Source organism: Morone saxatilis, unplaced genomic scaffold, assembly GCF_004916995.1.
Source record: "Morone saxatilis isolate NCDOM2014 unplaced genomic scaffold, NCSU_SB_2.0 Contig15, whole genome shotgun sequence".
In the NCBI taxonomy this organism is placed as follows: Eukaryota; Metazoa; Chordata; class Actinopteri; family Moronidae; genus Morone; species Morone saxatilis.
Genome location: NW_023339707.1, coordinates 7,178,572 through 7,201,144, shown reverse-complemented (window position 1 = coordinate 7,201,144; position 22,573 = coordinate 7,178,572). Strand labels below are relative to the sequence as shown.

General features: G+C 39.2%; 1 protein-coding gene across 1 annotated transcript in view; it reads left to right on the top strand.

Moving 5' to 3' along the window:
* The window catches only part of nphp4 (nephronophthisis 4), a gene marked incomplete in the record, with an annotated part of 148,332 nt that overhangs the window by 39,627 nt on the left and 86,132 nt on the right, over window positions 1-22,573 (top strand). The window contains 2 exon segments of the mRNA XM_035655832.1: window positions 12,820-13,004; window positions 17,178-17,313. Coding sequence (XP_035511725.1) covers window positions 12,820-13,004; window positions 17,178-17,313 — 321 coding nt within the window.

Here is a 22,573-nt window from a genome sequence, read left to right as displayed (position 1 = left end):
GGCACACAGCAAAGGGCCACAGGTTGGACTCGAACCCTGGGCCGCTGCAGCAAGGACTCAACCTCGGTACGTGGGTCGCCAGCTCTACCCACTGAGCTAACCGGGCGCCTGGCCTACTTTTTTATACCAGTCTCAGAAAGTATTTCTGATTCTGATTAAAACATTTGCAAAGCCCATTTTTAAGTGTTGCATTGATTACATCCATATTTACTTTGCTGGGGCATTGCTGCATATCTTGGCTTGTTATCGCCACTTGTTGATCAGTGGAATTGTGTTACATTATTGGCAGGACTATGTATCGCATCACTGTGTGCACCTCTATTTGTGACCTCTAGATAAACAATACTGCTCCATAGTGCTACTAGAGCTCTAAAACTCCACAGGGAACCTTTTGAATAAATAAATAAATAAATAAACAATAGAATAGCAGAATGAAAGTGCTTACATAACCACATAAAGGGGTATAATCAAAAAAGTGGACAAAATGAGGGTGCTGGGGTTAGCAGCCGATTTAGTTTTCTTTCCTTTTTCGTCTGTTTCCTTTAGTATATTATTGAGCGTGTAATTTGACCCAGCTTTGGGCCACCCTCAGACCCTTATGGGAGGGAGCTGTCCTTTCATGGGTCCAATTTTGCTTCCCTTGCAGAACTGGCCACAGACCCTCAGGAGGGAGCCAGCTCTTTAGGGACTTTCAAGCCTATTTAAATGCAGTTATGTCTAAAGGGAGGCTTTCTGGAGAATCAGCCCTCCTTCACTTTTCATACTGCCCTGCACCAGTGCAGGGAGTCCCAGCTGGAAGGGGCCAGTGCAGATTATGTGACCAAAAAAAGAAGGAGGGGAGAGAGAGGAATGAATGCATTAATTAATAAATGGACACACAAGAAAATCCTAATTTAATGGGCAGATTGCCATTAAATTTTCTGAGACACATTTTGTACTCCCAAAGGTACAAACCCCACTGCCAGCACCCCCTCAGGACAATTACCATTAAAGCCTCTATGGGCTGCTGTACTTGGACTAAGGACTTTTTATTATTTGACCAGGATTTTACATAGTACTACTCTACAGTGTATAGGGCTGCACAATATGGAATGAAAAATCACATTGTGATTATTTTGAAGATATTGCACCACAGTCTTAGGCTTAGCACAGTAGACCAGACATCATTTGCCCTGATGACCTCCTCCAACTCTCCCCCGAGGAACCTAAGGCTTTCTGAACCTAGGTATCTGCAATTTTCTTGCAATTGTCTTTCATTCTTTTGGTCATTATGACAATGAGCAAGGTTTAGAATTTAGATGGTAAATTGAACGCTAAATGTGGTTGAAATTTTCACCCACATGTTTGATATTTGAATTGTCTGGACATTCACTTGGGTAAATAAGTAGTGGCATGGCTAGTGGCACCCCTTGTGCTTATTATATACAGTAGATGACACTGTGTTTAAATACATACAAACGATGGAAAGTTAGCAAAAACTTTGTCTTACTTTTCCACAGTGAGGTAAGTGAATCATTTTCTCATTTTGGCGTTCACAGTTTTTTTCTCCTTTGTGAAATGTTCTTTGAAGGTCTTCACAACCAGCCTAAATTGCGTAGATTAGTAAAATGTTCCAGACTTTTATAACTTCAGTGGTATGACGACATTCTTATGTCTGTGAGAGGTGTTAATACATGCAGAAGTCGGCTTGATTGCAGCTTTTAATTAAAGTGTGCTTGTGTATGTATGTGTGATAGAGACAGACAGAGAAAGAAAAAGAGTGTGTGATCTGTGTGTGACCTTTAAAAGTGTGACTCCAGCTGGATTGTCATCAAGCTGTCTCTGAAGTGATGCTGACACCTCACCCGCCAACTCTGTTTTACCATTGTGTGAGTGAATGTGTGCGTGTGTGTGTTAGTGACATATTATGCCAGTTTGTCTGTGCTTAAATTGGTATCGAGGCAGAAATGGAGTGACTAAAATGAAGAGGAATGGCAGATGAATGTACAGTGCAGGATGAGACGAATCCTTTATACTGGCTGCTAGTCTGACATACGCTCCTCACATAATCTCCCTATAAGTATTGCTATTTTTAGCCCCACAAACTATCACAGTGTGGCTTCTCTTTACAGTCCACTTTCCAATATATTATACAGCCAGTGGCCTAGTTGATGTGCTTTTCATGTGAACTACTGTAGCTACTTTCCACAGCTTCATAGGACACTTTAACGAGCATTAGGCTAATCTGAACTGTACTCTTGAACCTCTCCAAACACTCTGACCTCCAGTTAAAAAACCTATTCATCTTCAGGGTTGCTTAAACATGTCTGCCGTCCCCAAGTTTGAGTGAATCCAGAGGCTACATCACCTCAAATGACCTGTAGCAGCAGTTCACCTACATCTTCAATAAAAATCTATCACTCTTGATGAAAGGGCCTGAGATCTTGTCAGAAATTATGTAACATCTTGGCTTCTGATCAAAAGACTTGGGAGAACAGAAGACGATGAAGAGGAGGAGAAGGATCAGGCGAGGACCAATGCCACGCCGCAGGCAGAACAAAACGCCGTAGGCTGATTTAATGAATGGAGAAAGACTCTGGCAACAAAGCTCAAGGAAGTTTTTCATTTGTCCTAAAAGAAGAAAACTCCCTCAAAGTAGGACTGCCCCTGTGGATCTGATACTATAAGGAGGTTGAACATTTCTGAAATAGGTGGCATCTCGCACATTGTTCTCTAAGGACACCGAGTTTGGCTGCACCTCCGAAATGTGCAAGCGGAGTGCCTTCTCCTTATCATAATTAGGCCTGTAATCACTGTAACCGATGCAGTGCAAAGGAGTGGGGTTTAATGCACTTGGCTCACTTCAAATATTCATGAAATGCAGGTCTTTGTAATGATTGACGATCCAATGATTAGACGAAATAGACTGCAACCGGTTATAGACCCTATAAGTCAGACTAGACAGAGAATGCACAGCGGTTGAATCAGAAAAGGTAGATTCATAAACTTTAAAAGTTTTAGAGGCACACTTTTTCCTCTGTTGAATTAATGTATTTGGAGAATCTGATCGAACTGAACTAAGTGACCTCCGGGAGACACTTAAGAACACTGTGAGATAGGAGCCATCAATCACTGGTGCAATCTTAACTATTGCAAGTTTTTGTCATCTCATCTCAAATAAAACTATTAGTTGTTCGGGAATTCATCTGGTCCCTATGGCACTGCCCTTTTGATCAACAGAATTAGATAAGATGAACTATATTGATTCCACACAGAGAAACTTAGATGCCAGAGTTAAGCATACTTGATTGCGTGCCATCAGTTCTGCACCATGGACTGTGAATACAGATGTTGTAGTTGCAAATACAATATAAATTTTGCTCTTACTCACCTAATACTCACTGTTTAATATAATGTTGAAGAAAGGAGTGATATCATTGCCTTCTCTGTATTAAAGCATTACTTGTGTGGGACTAATATTTTCTCGGGACCTAATATTTGCAGAGATCATCATCATGATCTGTGTAAATTTGCCATGCTTGTAAATTGCACTGTGTAAATTCCCCTTTATTACCTTCTATTTTAGTGAGCACAGAGGTATATCTTTATAATCCAGTGTGAATCAGATATATGTCACATCTAAAAGTCATGATTAACTACAGTGGTTAACTTACCTATAGTGGTGTTGAGAGCATCCTCGTAAAAGGACTGATAGAGGAGTTAGCCTAACAAAGCACAAAGGCCACTAAAGCATTTCTAACAAATTGGGTAAACTGTCAGAGACTTGTGAATGATATACAGGCCTGACCAAACTAAAATGCTTCCACTGGATCTTTAATCATCGTTTGTATAGTGCTGTCTCATGTCTGTGGCTTTTGAAAGAAATCATGATGATTTGTGAGCAGATTCAGATAGATAGTGTCAACTTAATTCACTCGTCAGTGTCACACTATTTTTATGTCTTGCAGCTATTTTTCTGAGGTTAAATAAATGATACATAGGCTAAGGATGAGGCCAAAACCAACAATGAATTGATCGTATAACAAGTATTGTTTGTGTAGCCAAAGCCTGTTATAGCTTATTTCACTGTGCCATGGAGCTCCAGTGTTTTCCAAAAAACTATTAAAAGCACATCAATGAGCCACACTGTTGCACTGCGTGACATGTTCCTTCATTACATGAAGACACACACACTGTAGTTTATTTTGAGTCAGTTCCACATGCATCATCCAAATACTGAGCACCAGTGGGTAATGTATATGTATATGTATATGTATATGTATATGTATGTAATGTACATTAACCCTTGGCTGAAAATAGTCCCCAATAAATGCACTATTTCTTCCTGTTTGAGTAACTTTTGCTAAAAACTATTGGAGGCCAGCTAATTTAGGAAATGACCAACGCTTTTTTACAAATTAAATTATATAGTAGTGACCTGTTTTAAAGAGTCTTAAGAAAGAATACAATAGGCTTGGATCTGAGTGCTACAGACAGAGTAGGAAGCCAGATTTCACAGACGGACGCATTGTTTGTTTTGGTCTTTCCATGGAATTTATTGACAATAAGAAATATATATGATAATACCAACCTTATCCTTTAAGATACTGAAGCCGTGTGTCCTGCTGGTACTCATATGGACTGTTCCAGCATTAGGGATTTCTTTCCAAGTGGAGGCAATAATGTGCTCATGGTGGTGTAATATGTGCACTAGATCAAAGTGGCATGAGATATGTTATGCTTAGGGACAAGTGGTATGAAATAGGAAGGGAAATTGGAAGGCAGCAGAATGAGTGTGTGTTTGCCTTAATATTTTTGGTTGTGAATTATGGAAGTGTTTCAGCAGTAGGGCAACAGTGATTTATCGGTGGAAGCGCTGTGCCAGTTAAAATCTGTTAAGGAGTAGGAGAGTGGGAGGATGAGTGCAGCATGCTAATGATGCTGCCTCTGTTTCTTGCCATGGATGACTCACCCTCAATATGGGGGAGCTAACATCCACTGTGTGGGTAGCAACACATACGCGCACACACGCACATGTGTAGGTCAGTGTCCTGACTGCTGTGCTATCAATCGGTTGAAACATGGAATATGACAAGTTAACAGCCAACTAGCGTCCTCTCCATGACTGTGTGAAAGATGTGTGATCATCCCAAAAACTCAGAGAGGCGTTTTTCTTTTGTTTGCTTGTTTTCAAAGGTAAGAGAAACATGCCAGAGTTGTGTAACTCACTTGGTAATTGGCTTATACAAAACTCATGTGGGACATAATTTTACCTGTTTTCTCTCTCTCACACACTCTCTTGCTCTTTTTTTCTCACACACTCACACACACCCCTTGAGATGACAGTTGCCATCTGTAGAGTTATTATTACCTTTTACCACAGCCTACACATTGAATTCACAAAGTACTGACACAAAAACTTACTGACGAATAGATGATGGCTTTTAATGGCGGCATACAGAAAAGAAAAGAAAATCTACTTTGCAAAAGCTATGAAGGGCCAAACCCAGATGTTTTAAACTTTTATTATTGCAAGTCTTTTATGCCTATTAGCACTACACTTGCCAATTGACAGTTCTTGTTTTGTTTTTGTGACTGAAAAGTGGTCAGATTTAACCAGGATTAAATATTTACAGACACCAGCAATTCCTGTACAGTCAAAAACCATGACAAAGATCATCTCCATCCATACACTGGCCTGTGACGAATCACCTTTCAACTTCAACTCTTGTGTTCTCTCGAATTTGACTTGTTTGTGTTCCCACAGACCGCAATACTGCAGCTGTAATGATTCTTAAATTAACCATTAAAGGACTAGTGTGTAGGATTCAGTGGCACCTAGCTGTGAAGTTCAAATGGTTGCAATCTCCATTTGCATACAGCTCAGCCTTCCAAGCATAGACTATGTAACTATACTATGTAAACACTGTACTGAAAAAAATTCCACTGGCTGGGACATAACTTGTGTTTTGGGTGAATTGACTGATATAACAGACTTCAAAAATAGGTAAACTCTGGATCTATGATATGCACAGAACCCAAACCATAAAATCTAATGTTGAATTTTCTTTGCTGGACTTCTGAAACATGTTATCAGTTTAAAAAATGTGTGAGCATGCTTTATGAAGTTAGGGAAAGTTCAGTGTGTTTCTGAGCTGTTAAGCAGGACCTAAAGTGTCCAGCACTCCAAGCAGAACATAAGGTTTTTTTTGGGGGCATTAAGACCAATAAAGCGAGTTCAACCAAAGAAAGCACAGTGCAATAAAATAAACGCACTCACAACCAAATAAGCAGCTATAAAAGACAACGGGGCAAACAGATAATCAAATATAATGTGAGATAATGTGGGTGATCAGAAATGAGAAGGAACATTGTTAATTATATTGTCAAGATAAGAGAGAGAAGTAAGAAAAGATGTAATTAGTCTATGAGTCACAGAATCGTTTAAGTTATTTTGCTGATTATATATTTCAGCTGAACTCTACTTTGGAAGCTTGGTTATTGCTGTTCTTTTTCACATGAACATGAAGACATTTTCCTCTCAGTGAGACGATGATAACACATAATAGCTGTGATATCCAAGTTCGGTCCAGGCATGTGCAATTTAATTTGTTAAGACTCCATACTTTAGTCTATTTTCTTTCCTTTAGAGAATTGGTAAAGCATCTATTAGAATGGGTTTCAATAGACAACTTATTTTGTTCAAAATTTAAATTTAAATAAATGTATTTTATAGTGAATTTAGATTTCGGACAAATCCATTTTCATTTAAATGTTTTTTCAATCCCTGACACGAATAGTGCCACATGTGGGATTTTTGGCTAAAAGTAGTGCATGGACATCTATTTTGGGGATTTTTTGAGCATTTGCATAAATCTCACACAGAGTGAAAATGGCGGAAAGTACATGTACAGTAGTGTAGCAAATAGGGAGTGATTTTGTACACAGCTTCAGGGCGTCAGTGAGTAAACACCAATCAAAGTGAGAATAACTTTGGAAATCCCCTCCCCCCACACTATTTTCCGTCATTGCAATTGTACACGTTGTGTCACGTATCCACTGTCCAGGTGAGCAAGGTTTGAACTTTTTTCTGAAGCTCTCTTTTATAATTCTTTGCACAACTATTACTGTCACTTTTTGTGTGTACAAGCTATTGCAACACCATGAATGACTACCAGGAGAGACTATCTGAAAGTGTATGTCGCGTTATCCCGATATTTAAACTATCTAAACTATCACACTTTCAAGTATGGCTGTTCTCAACAGTATAAACACATTTGCCTTCTGACATGGTCACATGACATGTGGCACAATCTAGTTCCTTTTTTATTTTTAACATTGTTTGATGAATCAATTAAAGTTAAGTCTATAAAATGTTTTAAAAAACAGACTTCAAAATGTCCCATAATCCAACATAGAATGTTCAGTTTGTCTTCAAATTGTTTGGTCCGGCCTAGCGTCCAAACCCTAAAATATTTGAACACCTGTTTCTGTTTGAAGAAGTTCCTTGGTGTCGAATGGGATTGTCATCCGATATTACAATATTGGTAGTAGGGACCGGTTTCAGAAGCCAATATTGGGACTTCTGACCCTGTTATTGATCAGTGCTACTGAGACCCGTCTCGACCATTTATGAAGTCCCTACTCAGTGATTACAGGTTCAAGACCCATTTGCTCTCTAGAGCGTCTTCCATATGGAGCTATTAAAGTGAGCTTGCTCTTTCACTTCATTTCCTGCCCTTTGAGCACAGAGAAATAACCTTCAGAAACTAATTTATCCTCTTCTGAAAATCTACACTGATTTTCCCCAAACTCGCACAATGAGGCAGCTGCCGGCTGCTTTACATTTCTCTTCCAACTGCTATTATTTCTAAATTCGCTCTAAATGACTTTCTTTCTTTTTCAGCAGTTCCATTTTATTCAAATGACAGTGTCCCCAACTAAATCCATTTTGCTTACTAATATTTCATCCTCACCCCTCTGTCTCCCACTGCCTCTCCCAGAAGTTGGACCGGTAAATTGTATCTTAAAGAATCTTTGTTGTTAATATTTGACAATAATGCTGCCATTTTTAGGTGTGAATACTCAAGTGAGGAAATAATCTTCCATTTCTGTACTCCAGTTGGTTGTCATTTTTATTTTGGACTGAAATTCAAATGAGGGAAGGAAAAAAATCTCACCCTCCAAAATAAAAAAAGACACAAGTGTTTCTGAGTTCATACAATTCACACGGACTGGAGTCAAATGCAAACCTCTTCAGCAAATATTATGCACTACAATTCTCCACAAAAATGTATTGCCTGTATCTTCTCTAGGGTTTTTCTTTCCAAGATAAGATGTGTTTTTCCAGCAGAGCTATCTATGACTTGCTGGTGAGCACTTTATCCCCAACACAGATTTCAAAGAAATATGGTCATTTTTCCCTGAGATTGCAGACACATTAAAATGTGGGTTTTGCAGTTTAAGAAACCTTTCTGTTGAGCCCTCAAGGCCATATTGGTATAAAGTCAGCTTTGGCTTGCTCTTGATGAACTGCAGACTAACAGCCATGTCAGTAATCCTCCCAGATAATAGGGACGCACTGGCTTCAATGCACTTTCTCTCGTTTATTGTTTTTCCAACAGGAAATGGATGGTTAAGCAGAATGTTTAGTTTCCCTTTTACAAGGCCCACACTGGGATGACTAGTCTAATTGTGGGACAAAAAAACACCAACACCAACTCTTCTCTTACAACACACTGCTTTTGTTTACTCTGTTAACAAAGCTCCTAAACAAACTGCCTCCAAAAGCATTCAAATTAGTCTTGTTCTGCCTCCCCCGCCCTGTTCCTTTAATGATACAAACAGCATTTAGGCACGTTAGCTCTGAAGAACTTCCACTTTTTCTAACCCAGGTGTCAAGTGTCAATGACGATCGCTGAAGGGACCGTGCTGAACGGTCACAGTGCCGCTGCCTGGTTTAGCAATTCCTGATGCGAGCTGTGTGTGAATATCACAAATATGACATAAAAGCAGTAGACAACAAGCTTATGTGTGTGTGAAAAAGAGAAAGACGCACCCACGTGCCACCGGTGCGCTCATCACTCGGAAAAGTCCCTCTTCTGTGACTCTGGAAATGGAGTATAATTTAACTTGGGGGCCATTTCATTGTTCCCTTTAAGCTTCTTAGCTCTAAAATATTCATATTTCAGGCGAGGGAGGAAGAAATCTGTGACGGCAGCAGACAGAGGCGAGAGGGAGAAGAAAGAGGATAGCGAGCAAGAGAGGTAGAGAGAGAGAAACTGACAGAGTGAGAAAAAAGAGCGACAAAATAAATGAAAGAGAAACTCAGAGGAGGGGAGTGAGAAGAGGGATGCAGAAACAGAGGCAGCACTGTAACTGATGTTCTCTTATAAACAACTTTCTCTCTGTCTTTCTTTTATTTTCACTCTGAAACACTTCATGGCAGACCTGTCCAACAGGAGACAAAGCCATTTCCCTGTCATCTTCCCCAGCACTGGCTGCAGTGGAGGAAAAAGGCAAGAGCAGACAGACGGTGTAGGAAATGACACAATCATAATTATAATCTGGATGTCACTGAGAACAATTATTTACAGATATCTTGTCAGACTTGTGCTGCTTGCTGCCACTCGCCGAAAGCACGGTTTTTGTTGAATAGGTTGATTTAGGGACAATGTAATAAAATGTTCAAAGACTATACATAGCTTATTTAAAGCAGCTGTATGACATGCACCTTGCCAAAAATGATCTGATCAAAGATAAGTTAAGATATAGGGATGTATTCACCCTGGACAACATTTCTGTGTCCAAGATATAGATATAGTAGAATAAATACACACACTGTGTACATGTACTATATACATAAGTAGTAAAGAGTAAAAAAAAAAGATGTATGCATGTATATTATTGTATAACTACGAAAAAATGCACAAAAAGGTGCATCTATGCTACAAACGTTAAAAGCGGAAATAAAAGGCTGAATGAAAAACACTGCATATGAAGGGGTGCAACAAACAGTTGATTTTGAGATATATGTTAATATGGTGCATGATAATAATCCCATTATAGTTTTGTAGCCTGGTTTCATACACACACCTCTGATTTTTTATAAACTCAAATTAGTGGTCGACTGATATGGGATGCCAATATTTAGAGAGCAAATCAAAACAAAGAAAAATCATATATAATTCTATTCTATTTCATTCTATAGGGAATTCAAGCTTATGTTTACAGTAGGATACATTAAAGTTATAGTATAGGGCTTGTAACCAGCTTTTTCACCACCTCCCCAAAACTCACAAATGAGAGTGCTAACATCTTCCCACAGCAGCCACAATGAAAGGATGGTTGCAAGTGTGTCTGAAGACGTTTTTTGTTTACCGGCCTGGTTATGTTCCTTATCTCAAAAAGCCAGATAATCGGCCTTATCACAAACTCAAATACTGTAGGTCTGGTGTTTTGCTTACTGTCGGCTGTTTCCTTGGTTTTCTTTAGTTTTAGTTTTTCCATGATTCGACCAGATAAGTCATTTGATTTGAGAACCAATTCTCATTTACAATGATGACTGGCCAGGTGACAGCAACAAGAGGATGAAGGAACAACTGAGCCAATCAGAGCTTTGTAGTCAAAATTAATTAACTTACTTACTAAAACTGTGTTTATATCTATTTTCAACACAATAATTTGTCAACAAGATAGATGTTGTTGTCTTTTTTCTTTTTTTTTTCTTTCTTGCAGCACCTCACCATAACTGTATAGTGCACACACAGGAATTTGATGTATGTTGTTTGTTTTTCATCATTTTCACTGGTAATAAGCAATTATCCCGCTTGTCACAGTGAGCTGAGTCCCAGATTGAAACGTGTGATGTACGCTCCTCTGTGAGGGCACATCTTAGTCTTGGCACCCAGACGGCAAACGTTAATTGAATGGAGTCTTAGCCTATGTGATCCAGCTGGAAGACAGTTATGTAACACTCCCAAAGCCAAATGAGAGCTGACACGCTTCAAAACAAGCTATACATAGAGCATTGCATTAGTGAGTCACCCACCCTCTTATAGGTGAATAAAAAGTAAACTTGAACGAAACATGCCACAGTGGACCTATAGACAAGGCCTTGTGGGTATTCATTATAAAAACTTCTTATCATATCAACTCTTTTTTTAGAATTTTTACCTGTCTTGCCTCTGTTCTCAAATTGCCAGAATTGTACTAACGGGTACCAGCGTAGCTCTTTCTTGCCATATAATACGGCGCTTGTGACGAGAGGAGATATTTTTAAGAGGAAACCGAGAAGGGAAGGAATCACTTGAGGTAATAACAAGAAGCCCAATCTTCCATACCTATCACCAAAAGAAAAATATGGTACACTGCTGAGCATATATCGGCCGCTTGTAAGTGAGAGAATGAACGATGATAACAAGAGGAGGGTAGATAGTAAACAGGCAGACAGAGAGAGGGATGGAGTCAAGTCAGTGCAGAGATGTAATATGAGAGCAGCAACGAGCTGTGGTGTATGTGGGCTGTACAGTAGCCAGGAAGGCTGGCCGGCTGCTCCCGCTCCTGCTGTTGCTGATTTAAAAGAAAAACCCAAAGCTGAATTGATATGCTAATTTGATTGAGAAGGTGTGGGTGGATATGGAGAAGGTTTTAAGCAGCGAGAGGGACAGAAAGAGAGAATGACGAGAAAAAGAGAGGGAGAGAAAGGGAGAGTGGGAGTGAGAGATGTGATGGAGCGAGGGAAAAGAAATGAAATGAAACAAATGGGAGGGAGTGGGACGGGAGGAGAGCTCAGCGTGGCTCTGTACTTTGGGGTTGAAGAGTTTACAGTCAATCACTGAGTAGTCATCAGTCAGCTGTGCATTATTAGAGGCAGCAGCTATTGGGTGGCAGTACAGTCTCCACCAGCACCTGGTGACACATTGACTTGTTTTTTAAACATTTGGTAATTAGCACATACAGTTTTTGAAATGGAAAATAGCCACAGTGTCCATTAAAATATGGCATACAATTATTTTATTAAACTATAATTCCAGTTTATTACAACTTGGCTTTCATTAACAATCCATTTCAATAAATACATAAACAGGAAACACTGATGGTTGCAGTCAGTCGTCTTTTTAAAGATGTGTTGTGTTCCCAGATATCATAAAATTAATAGTTTTTGGTAGAGAAATATAAAGAAAACCTTTTTTTTTTTCACTTAAAGCAGCATTAATTGGACCACTGCAGCAGACCAAGATGTAAACACAAAATTAACATATCACATTATATGTTTTCTATGACAAACATGTTGGCCTCCTGATGAATTCACTACAATACACAACCAAGACACTGAGCTGAAAGATGCTAATACTTTGCAGAGTTCGAAGAGTGAACACATTACACACAGTCATTTTACCCATTGCTGATATAAAATTATAGATTAGTGCCACTCTAACAAAAGAGCTTCTCAAAGGTTAAATGTTGTTTAAACACAAGCAGCTGTATAGGACCCCTGTACAGCATTACAGGGGTTGGGCAGTGTTACATCTCTTTTTTATGTCCCTTAAGTGTTGTGTGACCTTGTTATGTGCATTATTATAATGATTTTAATTATGATAGTACACACAACAAGGTCACGTTTGGACCTTTGTGTTTCACAATTTGTTTATTTTGTAAGAGGTATTGAGCGGCTGCCATTTTTTAATTTGTAGTGTCCTTGAGTCCTGGTAATTGCCTCATAAGTGATCCATAGGGGAGAAGCCGTCATCCATGTTGTTTGTAGCATAATGTTTATCTTGAGATTTCAGTTTTATGTACTACAATCCTAATTCCCATGCTCTTCTCGCTGATTCTCAGAAGCAGCCGGGACCAGAGGGTACACTGCGGACGGTTGTCATCCAGGAAAGAAGGCTCCATGTCGGGGTCCACAATGGCTGGTGTTTCCTCGACAAGCCCCAAGTGGTGGTTCTGGAGCCCATAGCCTCAGGGGCCAGAGGCCGAGCAGACAGCGCCTCCAAACAGAGCACCCTGGTCAAAGAGAGGTGAGGAGGAAACAAACGTATATATCCACAGTGGAGCTGTTACTGTAGGTTACAGGAGATGCTGGAGCATAATTCTGTTGTCAGACAAAATCCACAGATGTGCAAAATATTTTCAGGAGTGCTTATTTTTACTGTATTTCATCAGCCTCTTTCAGCACTCCTGTTGCTGAGGCAAATGATTGGAAGTTTATCCTGTAAAGTCAGCAAAAGACTGTATTTATGAAAAAATCGAAGTTCATCATATTATTTGGGAGATGTCTGGAAAAAGTTAAACATGCAGACTTGTATCTTATTCTTCCCTGGTGTCCATTCGCTTCATACTTTCCTACTTTGCAAAATCTACAGTATATATTTGGTGTGTTTCACATTCTGCCTTCCTTATCACATGCAGTGGATTCAATAACAATAATAATTCACTGGTGTTATTTTATTCTCTTTTGCCATATGAGAGGATTGCAAACACACTCTTGTTGTTTAATTGTTGGATATAGTTGTCCTTTGATATGGACTAAAGGACCCTGTTTATAAATGCCACACACAGCCCTCCTGTTTTCAGGAGCTTCCATTATACACACAAACCTAAGTGCAGGTGACAAATGAAAGGAAAAACCTGAGTAAGTGAGTGAAGACACATAAAGACTACAGCTGCTGGCATACAGGACACCTGAGGTCACTAAAAGGTTTGATGAGTATGAAAATGATATGAGTCATATGCAATGGCCCATTGACAGTATATATAATGGACAGAGCTTCTGGGTCGGAATGGATTTGTGGAAGTGTGGAAGTATCTTAAAACCTGCATTCTATGTAAAGGCCAGCAGGAGGAGCGCCATTGGCTGCAATAAATTACCGATACCAAGCACTCTAATGGAGAATGAGCCGACTTCTCACTTCATTTATGAGCTCAGTAAACAGTTTGCTAATGAGTTTATGGTCTCAATCGCTAGTTTTAAGTCTTCTTCCATTCATTATGATGTTCATTTAGTAATGAACATGGTCCTGTTTAGAGTGAAATAAAGTAAAAGAGTTGAAACTGCTCAGCCAATAAGAGCAGCTCAACTCGCAGCACATCACCTCCATTGACTCCGTCTTACTGTTATGGCGACGGCCAAAACGCCAGGCTTCAAAACGGTTCTTCACAAACCAATGGGTGACGTCACAATTGGTTCACACTTGCTATAGCCTAACCATTAGCCACATCTCAACCTGGTTGGGGCTATTCAGAGTAGTTTGTTAAACAGTGTTTTCCACCACAATATCAAATGAGGGATTTTTTTAAGGGTTTTATAAGTGACCACTAATTTACAGAGTGCCTTTACAGTAAGTTGGATAACAGAAACAACCTTATATCTGAGTAACACATACTACTAAAAGCTACTAAGCCACAAAGTACTCTGATTGACTCCTGATTTGTATTTTTACTTGTATTGCTAACTGGCACAGCCCACCACTATATCACTACATTAAACTTTTGAGCACTTTTGTGAGCCTCAGCATTCCCAGTTCAAGCCAACTCTCGAACCCTTTGACACAGGTGATTGCCCTCTCTTGCCTACGTTTGCGGTCACTCTTTACTGTCATCTGGAGATACACATATCGGATGTTTTCTCCCCAATCAAATCAAAACCAAATTTATTATATCAGGATAAACCCATTGAGATGTAATGTCTTGTTTTCAAGAGGGTCCAAATGCTGATTCCACACACATCAATCCTTAATTATAGTGTGAATCAGTCATGTCTGCCTGATATCCAATCTGCTTAATGAGGTCAGTGTTCCTACAGTCATCTGTCATAAACGGCCAAAAAGCTACATGATAATAATGTTAACAGTTTATTGGTTGCTGCAGGGTTCAAGGCAACTGACATTTGGTAATATACAGAATATTAATAATATTAATGATGCAGGTTAACACAATTCCATTTTGAATATAACCTAATCTTATTATATTATTATGTAATATATTATGTTTATATTTGTATGTGACTGTGGAAGTACTCCATTGACCTTGCTCAAAGAACAAATACTGTATGCTTGATAGGGCCTTACATGTCCTGACCCAACCCCAGCCTCATAATTTAAACACTATTCCATGCCATACAAGCTTCCACCCCCATAAAACAGCCTTGCAATCCGTTCCAACGCGTGTTAGCACTTTATAACCAATCAAGGAGATATGGCTCCTGCTGCCTTTGCCCCTGGGTTTTATTGCGACACCATGACACTCAGTGCTAACCTTGTCAAAGTGGATCTGCTGGTGTAAGGTCACCAGCATCTGCCTTAAATCAGCAGTAAAACACTTGGATTGAATGGTTTTAGCATGTGAGATGTAGAACAAAGCTTAAGAGGTGCAGTACAACAGCCGGGCATATAATTTTTAATCCAGGGATGAAAAAAAGTTCAATGTTTGTGCTTAGACCAACTTATACTTAACTATCCACAAATTCCATTCTTCAGATTCAGAATCAGAGCTGGTCACTGCACTTTGTTAATGGATCAGTAGCGGCTGTAAACAAAAAAAACAAAAAACAGATCCTTTCAGATACTTTGTGTTTTGTAACTCATTGTGCGTTGGGAGCACCAGCTGTCACAAATACCCCATCGTACCCCGATAAATCCCTGGAAGTATTTTCTCGCATAAATGTTTTGAGCAACTGAACCTTTGACCAGCAAGTAAACAACAGCATCAGTGAACCACTGAGCAGAACTGCTTTGGGAAAAAAAAAAAAAAGAAAGCTTTGTGTCTATTTCAGTGACATTGTGCAGGTGTGTCATGCCTATAACTTGAGCCATTTGTTCCTGCAAGTTATGAAGAAAGGATATGCAAATCCTGCCACAACAGCACCTTTCCCCCCCACAGATAATATGCAAAATACTACCAAACCACTACACAGAATCTCACAAGAAACCATTAAAGAGTAGCTGTCATGCAAGATGTGTTTTTTCTCATTCAGTATCAGACTCATAGTAATGTTTGATATTAAGGGATATTTAGGGCTGTGAGAAAAATAATGAAATTGAAATTTCCCATATTCATAGTAAAGTCATATTTTTTTGTCTTTTCTGTGCACTAAATATGTCCACTGTAAGGGGTGTGAAGAAATATGTTTTTGGTGCCAGTACTGTCTGCAAAATACATGACTGATTGAAAGCGTAATTGTGTGCACACACACGCTCTAAGTTTGCAGAAATAATAATTCATAGGACTTTTGACTATAATAGAGTTTAATAGTTGAATTGTCTAATAAATTGAGTCAAGAATGGCAAAAACATGATGTAAATCCACAGATTTACAGCATACAGAAGTGTGTATCTGAATCAAAATGTATTGTGTTTGCTACTTCAAATGAGACACTAGCTGATGTGATGATTATGTGGATGATTATATGTGTGTCTTACAAGCATTGGGAACGTGTGCATAATCTCAAATGCATAATCAACACAATCACACGCTAACCAACAATCTGTGCTCAATTGCTATATTATATGTATAACAACAACTGTCATCATCCACATGATGTCAAACATTATATATTCTGCACTTTGCTTTTTTTTCTCTGAAGGAGAAAGTGCTTGCGTAAAAGTGCTTTAGTATGATAACACCAGTGTAGGGAACAATTAGCTTGTTTGCTGTTTTTTTGGGCACTGCCAGTGAAAGCTGACAGTCTGTCTTGCTTGTGTTATGCCTGGTGCTTCCAGACAGCAGAGAAAGAGAGGGAAAAAAAAGAATCTGAAGTGCTCGCCTGTTCCATTCTCCAGAGAGTCCGTGAAGCGGGAAAAAAAAAAAGGCGCTCGGCCCCACCTTGTGACACGCCAGCGCTCCACAGTATGCTCCCGCCTATGGTGTATGCAAACTGTGAATGACGAATACCAAGAGTGCTGTTCCACTGCTCACACAGGAGGCCAGTGCTTGCCAGGGAACATTTAGTGAGCGAGTGTAAATCCTCCAGCACATTGATTTCTTTTCCTTTTAATAAAAAATAAAATCGTATTAAAAGAAATAAGCAGCATTTTAGCGAGGCATTGTCGTTTTCTTCAGTAATGGCTTTAAAGCACATAAGTCACAAGTAATGTCACATCATATCTGTCTTTGCCTCTCTCTCTCTCTCTCTCTCTTTCAACACACGCTTCACACCTTCGCTACATGTGTTTGTGTGTCTTTTTGCTCCTCAGCTCGCTAACATCATCCCTCCCTCAAACGCTGGGCCTTCGCAGCAGCTTGGAGCTCAGGCTGTCCAATCATCCAGCTTTGGCAATCGTCTTCCAGCTGGAGTTTGTCTTCTCTGCTCCAATTGGCCGAGAAACGATGGTAGGAGGGATGCACGAACATACCTACAGTACACACTAATTCCTCAACCTCACCTAATGTTAAACCTCAGCCCAGGACCTAGCCTGAAATCAACCTTTTGATGAAATGAGGACAAACAAGAATGACCTCTTCACTAACTCTGAAGTTCTAAAGACACCTGCACACATACACACAGACACATATACCCTACTGCCCTCGCTTCATCCTGGTTTTGTTCTCTCACCACCTCTCTCTTGTCCTTGGAGTATCACTCCATACATCTCTTGCCTGTGTCTCCTAGAGGAAATTACTGAAGGCATCCTTGGCCATAAGTCCTCTGTAAATAGACAAGACTGAAAGAGGTGTGGATAGAAGGATGGAAGTGAGGAAAACAAATCCAGTCATGATGATTTGACCTAAGCTGCCTTCTTGATTCTTATCTTCACTATTCATTCATATAATTGGTCATGCAGAGGTTCACCTGTGCCTAAATTTTGGGTCTTTCATTGAGACAACTTATCAGACTCCCTCTTTAAAATTTAGCAAAAAGCTATGTCTTCAATACCTTTATTTTGATTTAAAATACTACTCCTGTGGACTTTTATTGTTATTTTTACATTACTGCACCTCTCTGTGTAAGTTTCAGGCTCCACTCAAACTCAAGTTTCAGTACCAACGCAGAAAATCGACTCTTTCAAAACACATGCTTGTCTGAAAAACCTTGCAAAGCTTTTCAAATGTGTCAGTTTTTAATGTTTTTTCATTTAAGTCTAAATAAAATCTATAGTTACAAGTTATGATTTGAATTAGGAAATATCTGATCAAAGAATAAGTAAACAATAATCTAAGGAGACATTCGGTACCAATAGACCTTTTTCACAGCAGCTAATTTGAGATGAAATAGTAGCATACACACAAGTGTTACCAGTTGTTAAGGTTCAGTTCCATTCAGGTCAAACAGAGTCAAGGTGCTGCTATTGTGCATGTTGGCTCACTAGGAAATCTCTACTTGGGCAGTATCATTAGTAACACCTGTGATTACCCTACTATTTCATGTCAAAATGACTGCTGTGGAAAAGGCCTATTCTCAGTTCTTAACAGTTTTAGGACTCTGTTTTGCAGATAAATCTTTATCAGTACTCAAAAGACACTGAGGTTCAATACTAAGACCTGGAGGATTTTTTTTAGGTCTCTTTGTTTCTGACATGTCAACTTTCAGTTGGAGTCCATCTGCATAAACTGACTAGCATTTAGACATAATACCTCTTTACTTTGCAGCTGCCTGCAGTAGTCGACAGAAATCAGTAATTACTGTCTTTGTCTTCCTGTCACTGAAAGTCGACCGACCCATTATGTTGATTTGTCGGTGTAATGGACAGATATTTGGCTTGAACAAAAATGGAATAATGGTCAGTCATTGTTGTTCAGTGCTGATTTGATCATTGTTGGTAAGATGAAGATTGAGTTTTAGGTTATATAATTTTTTGTAGAGCAGGTTTTATTTTTTTGGAGGAACACAACTTAAATTCTCTATGTGATGATATAAATGGTATTTCAGGGCCATGTCAAAAGCTTTGGCAGCCATACTGCTGTCACTGTTGACATGTCACATTTCAACACAAACAGATCTGCAGCCTTCGTCCATAAAACGTTGTCATTTTGTTGAAACCTAATCTGAAGTGCTGTCATGTCTCCCATCTGTCCATATGAATTACATAAACCAGTAGCTGGCACCTGTTACAGCCCGGCACAGTCAACACATCCCCAGGGAAGTCATTTCGAAATTCAAGCCGCACCACTTAACAACCGCCCATGGCATGGAAAACCTCAGAAAGACTGTGGTAATTATGTGTGTGGGTGAGCCTTCAACACTTAATGCATGCCAAGGCTGGGCTCTCATTGTGTTACTGTGTGTTGTACTTTATACAAGCAGGGGTCACCAGATCACCAATTAAAAGCCGCAGAAAAACAACCAGCCTCTTGGTCATCGGAGCGCTATGGTACATTTGCATTTATGTATTAATTCACCCATTCTTACCTCCGCAACCACTTGACAACCAATCAGTCTGTTGTAAATGGACATTCCCCCATGGATGAGAGTAATTATTGTTGACATATAATGGATATTTTTAAGGGGAAAAACAACAGTTTCTACAGAAGAGCTTGTTCCAGAGTATGAAATGTATGACAGCTCAAGTGAGGAGTAGCTCAGAATCTTCAACCTGTTTGCGCTATGCAGTGTGTCCATGTAACCCTGCTTCACTGTTCAATCCTTTTATGGAGGAAAAAATCCTGATGTTACCATACTATGATCTGAATAATCACCAAAGACTAATTTTCACAACTAAGGAGCTATATGCCTGTTATCTGAAAGTGGCAGTAAACACTGCATATGGGGAGGCATACAAATGTAGAGAATTTTTCAAATGTTTTTGCCAACAATCTCCTACACACCTAGTCAACAGAAGTCCTTGTTTGGGGTGTGCTGGTTTATTTTGCTCAAATGCTTAAAATGTCTATGTTATTATGATAGTTATTATGATTGATGTTACTTTGATGAAGAAAAAAGGAATCAGAAAAAAATAAATAAGACTAAGAGTCTACAGTCATGTTAGCGACTCTGTGAGCAGCTGAGATATCGTTTATTTTGCATCTGTTTGGTTACAAACAATGTATGTTTTGACCTGATGACAGTGCTAGATGAAAAGTCAGATCACTAAAGTAATTCCAATTTATCCTGAGGAGGACCCGGAAGTAGAGCTGTAAAGATCAGTCCATTAGTTGTCAATTATTTAAGGTCCAGTGTGTCACATCTAGGAGGACCTATTGGCATAAATGGAATGTAATAATAATTGTTGTGTTTTTGTTACCTTAGAATTAGCCATATTTATCTGCAAAGGGTCCTCTTCTACAGAGTCTGCCATGTTGAACCACCATGTTTCTACAGTAGCCCAGAATTGGGACACAACACTGGCTCTAGATAGGTCCTTTTGCATTTATTATTTGCCTCTGTAGTTTCTCCTATACAAGACAGCAGTATTTAGTTGGTTGTAACCTGCAATCTCCCCACTAGATGCCACTAAATCCTACACCTTGGTCCTTTTAAATGTATTTAATTTTTTAAACTTAGTGCAGTTTAATTACAGTTATATTCTTGTAAATGCACCAGAGGCATTGATAATCCAAGAATTGTTGATTTCTCTTAGAAAGAAATGTCTGAATTATCAAATGCAAATATTTTCTGGTTTCTTTAGTCCTCAATGACAGCAAACTGAGTATCTTTGGGTTGTGGACGAAAGGAGACGTTTAATGACGTCATCTTGAGCTTTCACTATTTTCTGATAATTTATGGACCAAATAACTAATCGATTAATGAGGAAATCGACAGATTAATTGGTGATGAAAATAATTGTGTGTTGCAGCCTACACTGATGTATGGAACAAATGGTATGGCAGTCCATCAAACAGTTTTACTTAAACACCAAAAATGTCAACTTGCTCTTTGCACTAGATTAAATGTCAGTGGATCACCAAAGTCTGACTGACCGACCGAGAAATTGACATTGCAATCCCCAGAGCTCTGCTGCTAGGTGGCTAAAAATCGTATGACTGCATGCATACATTGGGAGCAATTTACAGTGAGCAGAGAGTCTCCTACTTTTGTCCTAATGGCTGATATGTACTCAAAAGGAACAAGGTCAGGAAACAACATCTAATGGGCAGATTGCCATGGCATTTTGAGTGCATTCATGATCAACACAGAATGAACCCTTTCGTCTTTGGACACTTCATAAGCTCTCCTTCGGTGCCTACCAGGCCTAATCTTAAAGACAGATTGCACTGAGAACTGTATTGAGAACATCCATGCTCCCAATGTGATAAATTTCTTTGCTTTTAATGAAAAAAGTTACCTCAAGTTGAGAAATTCTAATAAACCTGATAAAACCATCAACTGATGTCTGTCTACATCATCCCAGAATAGCTAGGCAAAAATTGTTGTGTGGGTGACAAAAAAAAAAGATCTCCTACCTCACTGTACTTCACCACTTTCGCCTTCTCTGGCATGAATATTTGATGAGGTGAGAGATATTTAGCAGGGGGAGAGTCATTTCTGTCTGTGTGTGGGAGTGGAGTGTGCGTGTGTTTGTGACCTGATGTGCGCATATGTTATTTGTGAGTGTTAATCCAGAGCCTGATCTGTCTTGGGTGTTGATGACTGATAAGGGTTTGATACATATTGCTTCCTGAAGACAGCAGCAGCCATGACACCCTAAATCTCAACCAACCCCCCTCTGCGTGATGCAAAAGGCTTCTGTATTATCAGCTGAGTGCTAAAACTTGAGGCTCTGCATCTTTGGCTACCAAGAAGAGCTTGATGGGACAGTGTGTCACAGCTGTCAGATATGTGATGCTTTTGAGGTGTTACAGCAGTGTTGAGCTGAGGTGTGCCTTCAGGGCAGGCAGCTGTACACTGTCAACAGCACTTCGCACCGCTTGTGAACCACAGATGTGAAAGTTCAAGTCTGATTGTTGCACCTTTCGGGCCCATGTGGAACTGTACCTAAATGTGCAAAAATCAACCAAGTTGCTTTAAATAGAATATAGACTTAGTGCAGTTTCATTACAGTTATATTCTTGTAAAAGCACCAGAGGCGTTGGCCTTTGACTTTTGAACTTGTGTACTCTCAGTGGCCATCCAGTCAAAAACAGAACATGTCAATAATTTAAAAATGGCTATTGACTGCAGTGTCTGAATGCTCTCGATTTGTTTTTTACGGCTGGATTGTTAGGTGGAATTAAAGAATTTAAGATGAGATAAGATAACACTGTATTGATTCTAGAGAGGGACATTAGGTGTTACATAGCACAAAAAAACAGACCAGATAAAGATACAAAATAGGTTCAGCAGTCTAAAGAAAAAAAGGAAGTAGAACTACACCTATAATCCAAATTGCAAAGATGTAGACTAAGACTAACACTGAAATCAAGAGAATACAATAAATCAAACAGAGCCATATACATATACACATATACACAATGTCCTAGGCTATTCACCTAAATATGGCATATGTGCATCAATGAAATATGTGTAAAAAACAGACTTAACCAATAGTGCAGTTTTTTTTTATATTATATACAATATAATGGCGTAGAATACATTTAATAGATAATGTAACAAAATTATAAAAAATAATACATTTACGTGCTGAAATTTTGCAAATTTTTGTTTTGTAAAACATTTACAAAACAACACAACACAACATTAAAGGTCCAGTGTGTA